General features: G+C 34.5%; 1 protein-coding gene across 6 annotated transcripts in view; it reads left to right on the top strand.

Annotated features, from left to right (window-relative positions):
* Positions 1–14,154, top strand: part of DPP10 (dipeptidyl peptidase like 10) — a 1,394,248-nt gene that overhangs the window by 1,293,532 nt on the left and 86,562 nt on the right. For all 6 annotated transcript variants that reach the window (XM_017947907.2, XM_017947910.3, XM_017947911.3 and 3 more), the window contains exons 10-11: positions 5,487–5,584; positions 12,605–12,728. In XM_017947907.2, coding sequence (XP_017803396.2) covers positions 5,487–5,584; positions 12,605–12,728 — 222 coding nt within the window. The remainder of the gene's footprint in view (positions 1–5,486; positions 5,585–12,604; positions 12,729–14,154) is intronic.

The raw sequence follows: 14,154 nt of genomic DNA, 5'->3' as shown, positions 1-14,154 counted from the left end.
CTCATTTAGAAGTCATTTTTACACCATTTCTTTAGTGAGTTGTACTTTGTTTTTTCAAGCACAATAGGTTTTCTACCTTTTAATTCATGCACTACATTAGTTGGACAAACTACAGGGCAGACTCCCATCACTCTCATTACTCTAGCCCTGTCAGGGTGGGGGTGAGGTAATTCACACTTTCCTTCTGTTCACACCATCCACCACATTCATTTTATCCAAGGGCAAAAAAAGGAGACTTGAATATGGAGGATCAGAAATAAGATGAGCATTTTCCTCAGTGAGATTTTACTGCCATTCTTTCTCATCCATCTTCCTTCCACAGGTTGTAGTATTAAATGCAAGATTATGAAGAATATGAATCCATGATTTTAAAATGTTATTTTTAGGGTCTTCTCTGGACATAGATTAGAAGGCAGATATACTCAGTGCTTTTTAGGATAACTTAACGATTTAACTTCACAAAAAAATAATACTCACTAAGAGATTTTTATTATACTCAAAGAAAAGAACTTCTGCTTTCTCCAGTTATAGATTTAGCTTTTTTTTGTTTTTTTTTTTGGCATGACAGTTTGGGCCTATACAGCATACCAGCATTATTTTTTTCCCCCAGAGAAAACCTGAAAAGTTGCCCCCAAATGTATTAATTCTCACATTTTTGATTTATGATAATAAATGTTCACCTGGCACAGTCACATCTGACTGCTCGATGCACTGCACAAAAGGAACACAGTCACATCTGACTGCTCGATGCACTGCACAAAGAAAATTCAGTCAGTTCTGTGGAAGGGACAACTGTTTGTAACTGATTTCCCAAAAGAAATGGGATTTTTTTTTTATTCACATAGAAAAAACATATGCATTAGCTGTAAGCTCAAATTGCCTTCTTAGTTCTAAACTCATGGTGCTTGAACTTGGCCATACCTAGGCCTCATAATTTTGACTAGATTGAGACAAACACATGAGCCAATGGAAGCATTTGAGGAAGTTAAATTATGTCAGCAATAATTCAGAAGATACTGGATATGAACCTAGATACTTTATTATTTGATAATTTCTTCTAATAAATTAATATTGGTTAATAGTAAAGATAGGCATAACATAATAATGTTTGTTTATTAATTGTAGAAATCACATACGCTAGTGATAAACTTTATGTTTTCAGGGAGCCTTTCCACTTGTTTGTTTTTTTCTCATTTGGTCTTTATCACAATTGTCTCTATTTCATAAATAAGCAAATAGATTCTAAAAGACTTAATGCTTTTATACAAGTCACAGTTGTTTTAAGAACAAAGAAAAAACTCAAATCTATTGATTTCATCCCTCTCTATAAAACTACCACAGGTCAACAGTTTGATTTCTAAAAACACAGCTGGAATCCAAACATCTCCTTGTCAAGTTAACACATATATATGGAGCTCTATTTGCTCCATTTACTCCTAATGACTTAGCTACATATGGGTACCATTCTTAGCCTCACACCTGACATTTTATATATATGCAAATAATATATATAACTATATATGATAACCACTGTTAATATTCATTACCTGTCATTTTATATATATGCAAATAATATATATAACTGTATATGATAACTACCATTAATATTTATTAGAAATAAGAAAGCATTTCTAGTTCTCAGGTGATTTTTAGTAGGAAGACCTGCTCACCTACCCAGGTACTTAAGACAATAGGACTCTAAGAAAATAATCTGTTTTGGTTCTTGTTCTTAAAACAAATTTTAGTATCATTTTGGGTATGTTACTTCAATTTTCAGAATTTTTATTATCTACTCTGGTTTCAAAAATTTTTTGTTAGTTTTTGCTGTAACAAAGGTATTGTTTCAATTCACTCTTATGCAATAAAAACTTTAAAAAAATACTACTTTGAAAATTGAAACAACACAGAGTTTATACTAAATTGTGCTTTAAATTAAACTAGATTAAAAGGAGTATAGCAAATACTTAATGTGGTCAGATTTACTAATGAAATACAGTAAACACATATATTTGTATTTTACTTAATTCAGCATCATTCAGAACTCATAAAATACCCTATCATTAGCAATTCAGCACAAAAGAGATGCACGGTTCTATCCCAGTAACCTCAGGTTAATCTTTTTAATTAAAACATTATCTTGTTTAATGACAATTTAGTTGTCAGTAAAATAAGGTTAATTGTTATTGAGGCTTGTGTTTCAGAATAATAGAGGGAAGAAATTTGTGGATTTGCAGTCTCGTGGCAAATGTAACTGTAAAAAGCAAATAGATGAAAACCCTCTAATCTGCAAACTCTTGAAATGATTCAAATATTAAAATGTACAAATGAACTTGTGATGTGTGCTTAATTTCAAAACTCCATGGAAAGATACAAATCTGAGATTATAGAATGCTGGACTCTTGAATTTTGGAGGCAGTCTAATGCTTAGTTGAGATGTTCACATTTTGTCTGAAAACTGGCCACATATGTGCACAACTTCTACTTTGTGATAAGCTTATAGTGCTGCTGACATAAAGAAAACTGCCTTAAAGATGATAACTGATATGTCTTTAACAAAGTGTGCCATAAAACTGCATCATTGGTAAGAATTCACAGAAAGATCTAATTTAATTTAATTTCCCATTTGCTTCAATCAGTGTATCGAATGATAAAAAATAGAAGCACAGCTTTTCACTAACTAGAAGATTTAGTATCTTAACAATAATTATCATTTTAATTCAGTACCATATCCTATTTTAGGCACTTTATATAAATCTTTTTATTAGTCTATAAGATATTCTTATCTATAGACAGGAAAGCTTCCACTCAAAATTTCTGATTTGTGACATATTCTCAAAGAACAGTTTGTCTCACTTTGGACAAAATGAGACGAATAAAATGATACTTGAGAATCTTTAGCATGTGCTCATAGCCATGCCAACTAAATAAAAGCGTCAACACTTGGACTCAGGTTTCACTGACTTACATATTAAGCTAAGCCCATTCTCAAAATGTGGTCCTTGATATCATAGAGTATCAGCTTCATGCTGGAGGTGGACTGGCTTCAGCAATCAGTATCTTAACAAGCCCCTCAGGAGCTGTGAATGATCGTGATGCTGGCTAACTTTTGACCACCACTGAACTGTTACATAGACAGATAGATAAATAGATAAGGATACAGATAAAGATAAGTATTTTATTAAAATTTGCACACTGATTATCTGGCAATTTTGTTGAAACAAATTTATAGGCCCACACTGAGAGATTCTAATTCCATGTCTGAATATAGGTTTCAGGTGGGGTCCATGAATGCATTGCTAAGCTTCCAGGAGATGCTGATTGATGCTATAGTCCAAGAACAGCACTTTGAATGGCACTGCTATACTGTGTCGGGCTCTGAAGTGTAACATACCTGATCCAGCTAGATAAATGGTAGGCTAAAAATTAAATAGATAAGGCCATTATTTTCAGGGAGAAACATGACAACTAATTTAAAACAAGAATGATGTGAAAGGGAGCTCCTAAGAGTCACAGAAGGCTAAACTGCCCAAAAAATGTGCCCAGGCACTGTCGGGCTTGGGAACAATGAAAAGATTTGCAAATTCTGAGACCAGAGCCTTTGGTGGGTGGCAGGCTCATAGCTTACCTTCCAGGGAGCCCTTTACTCTATGAACCAGTTTCATAGTCTCTCTTAATAGTTACCTCATATCCGTAGTGGAAATCTTTCCTGACTTCCTTCTTTGGCTCAAAACTTCTGACCTGTGAATGATGCACTTCCACAGATGTGCTAGTCTCTTTGGATATCCTAACAAAACAACAGTTATTGAGGAACTCTTGCTGGCTATTGTTGGAATGTATTACGTTGATTCTGGTCCTGATTTAACTAAGGGTTTTGTCAATGCCAATTCCTTAAACATGGATCTTCGACATGTTTAAATCTGTTTTATCATTCCCTTTAAGTTTTTAGCAGATTTTTAAATTAAACTCACATTTAATTTCCTTTTTCTTTTCTATATATATATATATATATTTTTTTTTTTTTTTTTTTTGAGACGGAGTCTCGCTCAGTCTCCCAGGCTGGAGTGCAGTGGCCGGATCTCAGCTCACTGCAAGCTCCGCCTCCCGGGTTCACGCCATTCTCCTGCCTCAGCCTCCGGAGTAGCTGGGACTACAGGCACCCGCCACCACGCCCGGCTAGTTTTTTGTATTTTTTTAGTAGAGACGGGGTTTCTCCGTGTTAGCCAGGATGGTCTCGATCTCCCGACCTCGTGATCCACCCGTCTCGGCCTCCCAAAGTGCTGGGATTACAGGGTTGAGCCACAGCACCCGGCTCTTTTCTATATATTTCATGTAGACTTCTTTAAGTATCAGCCACATCATAAAGATAATGGCATATTGTTTAGAAACATATTGAGCCACAAGTAATCAAGCAATTTGGTACATCATTGATGTGATTATTCATTCATTCATTCAAACTGCTTGAGATATGTCGATGAAAGTTCTCATTCCTGCCACTTACTCACAGTGTATTTGGCAAAACTTTGAAGGCCATTGTGTTGGAATGAACAGAAAGCACAATATTTGCATCGTAGTTAAGAACATCCTGGGTTTAAATACGAACTTTCTTAGTTTTAGGTATTTGACCTTGCACAGTTTGCTTAGATTCTCCATTGTGACCAAGAAAATGTTTATATCTTACGACTGTAGTAGGGACATTTAATTTAATAATTTGTGCAATACCTTTAGTGTCTACTATGTGCCAGAAGCATACCAACTACTATGCCTGCTAGTTATTATTTATTTAAGTGTTGACTCACTAAACTTAAATTACATTATCCTTGCTATCCTTGCCTTTCTGTTCCTCATACCAGGTACTCCGAGAGGGCAGTCTGCCCATGGCCCACCTTCCAAGGGTTGTCAATTATGCAAATAAGTCACTCCTTGTAGGAGTTAGTAATGTTTAAAAGAAAAGCCTGGGAGATTAATGTGATAGCCTACATTAGGCTTTTGGAATTTTAAGCATGGGGCATCTGGTTTGATAGGCTTCCTTCTTTCTTTCCTTTCTTTTTGTCTTCATTTCTCCTTTTTTGTTTGTTTGTTTGTTTTTGATTAGTCAAACCTTCTTCCCATCGCAGTGCATATCCTCTAATGTGAGTAGCTATTTGATCTACTAGGTTTTTGTTGTTGTTGTTTTGTTTTTGTTTTTGTACAGCCAGCCCTTCTGGTGCCATTTTAGGGAAAGAACACAGTAGCGCTGCCTAATGAGTGAAGTCATCACAATTTCCTATCACCTTTAATTGTCTGACAAAAATGCTTGAGAAGCAGCAATCTTCAAAAACAATTCAAAGCAATCATGTTGTCGAATTTAAAATCATTTCTACTTCAGAGAAATTAATTTTTTTTCTCTTCTAACACAAAACAGTAAATGAATCAAAAATCCTCTTCTTTTTTGCTCAATATATTCTAATGCTTAATATACTTGCAATACAACTTTCATTTTCTCAAAGGCAGGTCAAGTGAACCCAACAATAAAATTATATGTTGTAAACCTGTATGGACCAACTCACACTTTGGAACTCATGCCACCTGACAGCTTTAAATCAAGGTATGCAATTTCAATTTCACTTTTATGGGGAAATAGATATTTTCACTCCAATTATCGTTTTGCTGCAATTTAGAGAGAGATGTGATCAGCTCAACAAATCCACTTGAAAATAGAGCTGAAGTTGCCTACATTAGTGAGGAATGAAGTCATTCTCAGTGTCTGGCTGTTCCCAAGAAGCATTTAGCTCCAAGGTGATTATGAGCACCACACAATGACTGAAGAGCCTGATACTGAGACTTAGGCCTTTTGCTGGAGATGTGACAGAGATGGGAACAAAGGATCATTTTCCACTGTATTTTCTTCAAGAACATAGTTGCTCCACATGCTTTTTTGAAGGTGTTCGTTAAAAGTGTATAATCTCTCTGGAATTTGCTTTTCCAACTTTCTCCCCAGAGTTTTCCAAAGATTTTCAAGCTTTCTTCTCCAGACAGAGATATTTAATAATTTTTTTTCCCAAAATATCCTATGTATGAAGTATTTATATTTAAGAAACTTGATCAGGGAGAAAATAAACACATTTTATTGGGTCGGAGGCATAATTTTAATATTAATTTTAATAAACACATTTTATTGGGTCGGAGGCATAATTTAATAGCAAAATCTTCAGTAGTGAACAACTAATTAAATAATCATGTGTATTTTGAAATCCAGCATGGTTTCAGACTTCAAAAGTGATTCTTTCAAATACTAGAGTCCTTTGGAAATTTTTACAACCCTAGAGATGGGATAGGCAGCTGATTTAGAAAAATGTTTTCACATTATATTGAATGATGTAGGGCTAAGTTCAAAGTTTATTTGATGATATCGATAATCAGTTAGGGTGATTGGTTCCAACAGAAATTTCATTCAATTGTTGTTTCATTGACATTATTTAGAAAAAATTTCATCCCAGTTGGTCATTTTCACAGAGAGTGCAGCCTGATGTGTGTGGAAATTTTACCTACTTGAAAAGGTAATAAAGGTTTATGGAATGCTTACTCCAGAAGACCTTCATTAACTACCTAATACAAATGTCTCCTTCTACTGATGGAAAAGATAAATCCCAGTGAGAGTAAATGATTGAGATAGAGGCTCAGGACTGATTGATAAGAAAAGTAGAAAATGAAGTAAGGCCTCTTTCATCAAGTTGCAGAGCATTTCATCCAGATTGGATGAAAGACCTTAAAGATAGGCCTGAATTGACATATAATGTAATAAACCTGACCAAATCAAATAGTAACATTTATTTCTGAGCTTGATCTAGCAGCCTTGAATGGTTACCTTACAAATGAAGCAATGATAGATACTATTGACATTTTATCTGGTCCTTAACTCTTATCTTTTTCTCTGGTTTGTTTAATGCTACGGAATAACAAGAAAGGGAAATAGACTAGGAGTGTTTGAGTCACCATTTCATTTATCTCATTGGATAAATCACTATACTTCTCTCAGGGCTGAATCCCCTTGTCTTTTTTTTTTTGGCGGGGAGATGGAGTCTTGCTGTCACCCAGGCTGAAGTGCAGTGGCACAATCTCAGCTCACTGCAATCTCTGCCTCCCAGGTTCAAGCAATTCTACTGCCTCAGCTTCCCAAGTAGCTGAGACTACAGGTGTGTGCCACCACTCCTGGCTAATGTTTTGAATTTTTAGTAGAGATTGGGTTTCAACGTGTTAGCCAGGATGGTCTCGATCTCTTGAACTCGTGATGCGCCCGCCTCGGCCTCCCAAAATGCTGGGATTACAGGCGTGAGCCACCGTGACTGGCCCCACTTGTCTTGAAATAATAATTTCTAATTTTTTTCCTTTCAAAAAAATTTTTGCAATGGGAATCAATTTTACAATATCCATGTTTCTTGAAAGGAGCTCTTGATTCCTGACCTTTTTTTTTAACCTATTTGTATAAATATAAATATATATAAATTATTATTAACATACTTTCTTCATGTCCTATTAAGTTCATCAAATGTCCTCTCTTCTTTTTGATGTTTGTGTTGTGTTCATAGCGTAGCTACCTGTATAATTTGAAATATTGCCTAAACTCTCAATAGCAGAATATTTAAATAATTAATTCTTTTTATAATAATTTGCATGTTTATGGGTTTTTTGTATGTTACTTAAGCATCTGGTATATTTTTATAATCTTTAGGTTATCCGTGAGTTGGCAGTCAATAAGTGAATCATATTCCGTTTCTGAGTACAGTTACAAACTATCATTTTTTCCTTTTCAGTTTCCTTTTCAGTACTTTTTTTCCCACCACCTAAACCGCAAATACAATCATCTCTTAGCTTTCATCTCTTAATAAAATCACCACAATGACTACAATAATAATATAAGGAGGAATAATAGTAAGATCAATATAGAAAGTTTTTTACATGATTTGCACTACCTTATAAACTGAATTCTCTGACCTCCGCACTGGAGAACAACATTTTTTGTTGTTTGAATTGAAGATCTTCGGTTCTTTTTTTAGTCTGTTTGATTGTTTATTTGGATGATTGGTTTACTTATTTATAATAACTAGTGTTTATCCCTATAATAGAAAAAGTTCCCCAAGCTAGTATCATTATCATTGTCCCTTCAACCCAATACTTCTACTCATCAAAGACTGTAAAATACATTTTAATTAATTTATATGATTTAAAAAGAAATTAAAAGGGTAAGATAATCTATAGTAATGCATAATTTCTTCCCCTAATTATTTTCCTCATATTCTCTTCAATTGTTTTATTTATTTGTTTATTTATATCGGATTCAGCTGAAGTCATTTCACCAGTGTAGACAATGAATGCAACTTTTCTTCAATAGTAATTCAGTTCACACTCATCTCATCACCATTCAGTTTATCTTTATCTGAATCACAGTCTGTATTGATTCTGAAAAGAATGTAACATGGCAGAAACTAAGATAATGCCCCTTCTTGAATATCCCCAGAACCAGTGGGAGTTAGATGGGTTATCTCATCTTGGAAGGAAGAAACATTTTGCCAAATTGTTGTACTGTTCACTTAGGTATTGCAATCACTCAGTACCTTTATTAGAAAATTTAAGTGTGAATTTTAAAATATATATTTACTTTCCAGGGAAATTTTATCTTATGATAATGAATCATGAAGATTTTCCACAGATTGGATAAGTCACATTAATTTGGAGAAGTGATACATGGTCATTTGTGTAGACCTCTCTAGTCTGAAAAGTAAAAGTAATGATTCGTCCTTGGTTTCTTCTTACTCTATGTCTTTAGCGTTATTTTACTTCTTAGAAACCTTTCTGTAGTCACCTATCTTTTGTGACCCATTGTTCTCAACCTGCATCACTGATTTAACATGGTCATTCTGCCCCTGTCACTCTGGGCTTGACACTGTCATGCTTTCTCTCCCTATTTCTTTAAGTATATCTAGCCTACATCTCTCAGTCTTCCAAGGAATATCTGTGCCTTCCAAGAAAATCTAATTAATAAATTAACCCATGTTCATGGAAGTGTCCTGAATAACCCTTCTTACAAGTAATGCATAGTTATTAACAGAGGTCTTTGGAGAACACTAGCTATAATTTGGTCATGAATACCATCACAATATACTTACGGGAAGACATCACAGATTATCGAGAAGAGAATGAGCTCAAAGTAACTACATTGCACGAATATTTTGGTGTAAACACAGAGCAATGATTGGACAGGAAGGCCGTGAAAACACGGAGTAACTGCTAACATACCTGTCTGCAGGTGATGCTGGGGCCTCCATTCCACATAACCTTGTGGACAATTAGATCTTCTGTGCCAGACCACCCAGCTGATAGAAAGTCTCTGTTGACTTGAGTGCAATCCCTCTAACTAGCTTGTCTCTGTCTCTGTGGCTCAAGAGGACCAGATCCTCGAGGACTTCCTGGGTAATCCAGAGCCATGGAGACTAGGAACAAGCAGGAAACCCAGTTATAAGAAAGGGACACTTCTGCTGGCCACTGGTCGTGGAACACCAGATCTAATGTGTTCATGAGATGGAGTTCCAGGAGGACAGCTACATCTGCAGCAGGCAGGCCAAGGAGTGTGGCATTTCCAGGTAAGGGTGCTTCCCTACTCCCTCATTCAGAGACAGCCTGAATACTTGTGAGTAAGCATGATCAGTCAATGTGAATCACAGGGAGATGTACACCTAGGCTCCTGGGGCAAGGAAAGAAAGGATATAGGAAGTGATTTAGTGAATAGATACATCTTTCCTCCCGGCCTATGTGTCAAGCTCCACTTGAGCTTCCATTTTGGCTATCTCCAACACCTTAACATAGAAATTTCAGTGGTTTGAAATGGCCGTTTGTTTGACTTTACAAATGAAAATTTGTGGAAAGCCTTCATTCTTCAGATTGTGTTTACCATGTGCAAGGTCATTCTTGGGTATAAGCAAGGATTATAATGAGGTATCTCACATCAGATTATGCTTTGCTTATGACCATAAGGCACATTATGTAAAAACAAACACAATAATCACAATATTTAATCAAAAAGAAATATAAGTGTATTGCTGTAAATTAATGATTTTCAACTTAACAATTTACAACTAAGTTAGTGTTCCCTTAAAAATCAGTTATTCTCCACATTTGTACTGGTTGACTTTTTCATTATTTTCCAAAGATTAAGTTTTGTTTTTTTAAGTCAAAATTTGGCATCTTAGCTAATCAATATATCTGTCATGCCTGTGAGGTGTTGCAAAGATGTTCTTGTAACATTTCATTTGAGACCAACTTTGAAAAGGAAAGCTCTCAAGATGAATAAATTGTTCTGTTGTTGTTGGTATTTATTTTTAAAATTATTCCTGTTAGTTTGTTACCTCATATTGCACAAAATATAATATTATGGCAGGTAATTGAGACAAATTTCTGATTAGATTAGAAAATCAACTGTATATCAGTTCAATCTAAATTTTTACCAGAAAATATGACCTTCTTGATTTTGCAGTCTTTGGTTAGTTGTTTACAATATTCAAATTAATTTTTTACTTCAAATTTCTACAACATTTATATCAATTATTCAGCATTTCAGCACTTATTTTCTGATTATTTATAGTACTTACTCTCATTTTTCTATAAGCTAAATTCTCTAGAAAAATCTATTAAAGGTTAATACTTCATTTTCTACTTTTTAATATTCACATTGCTAAATATAATGGTGTATGCAAAATAATCGGCTTAAACGAAACACAGTGAAAGTGAACAGGACACTATTCTTTGCAGGATCACAAGGCCTATTGATATGGACAAAGATTATACCTAAGCCAGCTGCATATTTGATTCAATGTTGCCTTATTAACTCTTCTTAGGGCACTTCATGTTTCGATTTTACTGAGTTTAAAGGCAGTTTTCAAGCAGAGCTCAGCTAGTTGTGAAAGCTGCCAGATGTCTTGAAGAGATTGTTGAAAAAAATATGGCAGCCTTCCCTGTATGTCAAGTTATGCTTGCCCTTTTACTGACATCTTCACTTTGATAGGCTAACAAGTTTTCTAGAGGAAGCAGTAGCTACTCGGTAATGTTAGATATGTAGCATTCATGTAGTTGGATATCTATCCCAGATACCTCTAAAGACAAGCAATTTGTATCAAGACGTTATTTTTCTGTAGCTGATATTTTTTTAAGTCATATAAAACTAGGCTAATTAACTGTGGGTGGTTTTTTGGTTTTTTGTTTGTTCGTTTGTTTGTTTTTGAGACAGAGTCTTGTTCTGTTGCTCAGGCTGTAGGGCAGTGGCACGATCTCAGCTCACTGCAACCTCCGCCTCCCGGGTTCAAGTGATTCTCCTGCTTCAGCCTCCCGAGTAGCTGGGATTACAGGGGTGTGCCACAACACCCGGCTAATTTTTTGTATTTTTAATAGAGATGGGGTTTTACCATGTTAGTCAGCATGGTCTCGACCTGCTGACCTCATGATCCTCCCGCCTCAGCCTCCCAAAGTGCTGGGATTATAGGCATAAGCCACCATGCCTAGCCAAATCTAGATTAATTAGTTTTAATACAGTGCATTGATGACACTTTCCGTGACACATGGGTGGCTATTTCTTCCGAGATCAGATGATATCGGGTATGTTCACGGTGGTATGGCTATAGACTGGATGGCTATTTCTAAAGTAACTGATCTGTTCTGAAACTGGGCAAGTTTTTAGAAAAGTTTTTTGTAATTTTTATCATAAATGGATGAGTATTGATGATTGCATTTTGTTGCGTGTGAGTTGGAAGCTTTGTGACATATTATATACACGTCCAAATGTATGTATTACAAAGGAAATATAAACTGTTTCCAATTACCAATTACCATGAGAACATAATTGGCCCCATGAATTATATCCTTATTATACCAAGAATTTAATAGACTCTCATGTTCTTTAATTTGATTCATTCCTTGTTTAAAAATGTTTCAAATAAATAAGATAATTAACAATATGGAAAAAAATATTATGCATAAAAATTGGGACTGATCCTTGGTCTACAACTGGCAAAGACCAAAACAAGCCATTCAAACCTTGGTAGCCAAAGTCCCCGTGTATAAAGTGAAATAACACAGAGGTTATGTAAAAGATAATTATTAAGCCAGGAATAATCTTTGCCATTTAACTGGAAAAGATTATTCTTGATGATTCACTGATTGTGATTTTAAAGAAAGAAATAACATAACTTTATAAATGTATACTTATTTTGCACATAAAGGCATACTAATCAATAGAAAATTTTTGTAAATGTCTAGCATGTGATTGTTTTGATTTTTCCAAGAAATACTTTTCTGGAAAATAATACACTCTCAAATTTTTTCTCAAATTATCTGTATATTTGTATACATATGTATACATCCATGTGAATACATACATATGCATATATTTGTATTTATGTAAATTTTGAAAAGAGTAGATTTCTATTTATCTATGTATCCATCTATACTTAAATTAATATTAAGCAACATCCTTAGAGTAGTTCAGTTATTCTTATGTATAAAATGGCAAATGTATATTGTTGGTACTATATCAATGCCCTGGCTCTAAACATAAGTTTTAATTTTGTTTCCAAACTAGAGAATACTATATCACTATGGTTAAATGGGTAAGCAATACCAAGACTGTGGTAAGATGGTTAAACCGACCTCAGAATATCTCCATCCTCACGGTCTGTGAGACCACTACTGGTGCTTGTAGTAAAGTGAGTATAATTTACTTTTCTTTTATGCCTAAAATAAAGTAGCTTATGCGACTTTACAAAGGGGAATCAGAAAATGCTTTGTACAAAAATTTCAGTGTTTAACTTTTAAAACTAGTAGGAAAAGAATTATTCTATTGAGAATATATACTTTAATTTATAAAGCTTCCAAACTTTGAAGTGAACAATATTGATGATAAGCAGAAGAGAACAAACTGAGCTTTTAAAAACCAAATTAATTTTTATACAGCATGAAGTATAATCCAAGCCACGTTAGCTTCTTTCTCAGATATGGAATTTTTCTCCATATTTTGTCTTTGATTATCTTGAGAATATAAGAAGTTTCTTTCCTATCTTCTTTAAACATATTCCTTTTAATTTTTTCTGCAGTTCGGATAGATCTAATAAAATAACAGTGTTTCTATCCCAAAATTAAGTAAAACAAGTAAAAATATTGGTTCATGAACCACTCTGTTTTGAAATCATGTTACATTTCAATTCCTAATATCAGTTTTTATAAACTCTGTAGTAAATTCAGTGTGTCATTTTTAAGATTCCTGGTAGAGAAAATATTGCAATAAGTTTAAATGGTTATGTGTATGGTATTTGGGTAAAGGATTTTTAGATTAACAACTGAATTTTCAAACTTCTGTTCTGGAAAAGATGTAGTAAATGTTACTTGACTAGCTTTTCTGTTGTAAACAACTGTAAAATTGTACAAAATATGCAAAACAGCTGTTTTCAGATATGGGACATTAGGAGGATCATGACCATAAATGCTGAAATCAAGTAAGTGCACAAAATCAACCTTGCTATGACTTTCTATTCACAACACTTTTGAGACCAAACGGCAAGGAGATGGAGCCCAAGCAGAGCAAAAAGATCTTTATGATCTAAGTAGACAGGGAGAATCAGAGTTTGAGGCTTTTTTGGTGACTAGCATTTGTAGGACAGGGACCAGAGAAGTTGGAGCTATATAGAAAAGGACTCCAGCAATCTATGAAGAGTACCCCTTAAGTATTAGGCTCAATGCTTAGCTGTGCATACATATATGCTTCCATGTTGTCTTAAAGAAAGCAACCACTAAAAATTTTTGAAGCAAATGAAGAATCTGCAAGTTGCAAAGTACTTAGGGACGTTAGAGTTCTGAACAACAATAGTGAAGAGATCTCCCTGAAAACCCTGGGTATTCAACTGAGAACCCAGAAAGAAAGAGCATTAGAAGTAGGGCTATTCTAGACACCTTCTAATCACCTTTCAATTATACTGTAAGGTATCAAGTTCATCTGTCTGTAAAGTAACTGTCTACTAGGACAAAGTTTACATTTTTAAAGGGAAAATTACAATTAATAAAGACTATCAACAATGTAGCATTTATAATGTCAATCATATGATCAATAATATATATGTAGAAAAGTGAAAAATATAA

Source organism: Papio anubis, chromosome 10 (genome assembly GCF_008728515.1).
Source record: "Papio anubis isolate 15944 chromosome 10, Panubis1.0, whole genome shotgun sequence".
In the NCBI taxonomy this organism is placed as follows: Eukaryota; Metazoa; Chordata; class Mammalia; order Primates; family Cercopithecidae; genus Papio; species Papio anubis.
This window is presented reverse-complemented; position numbering and strand designations above follow the sequence as displayed.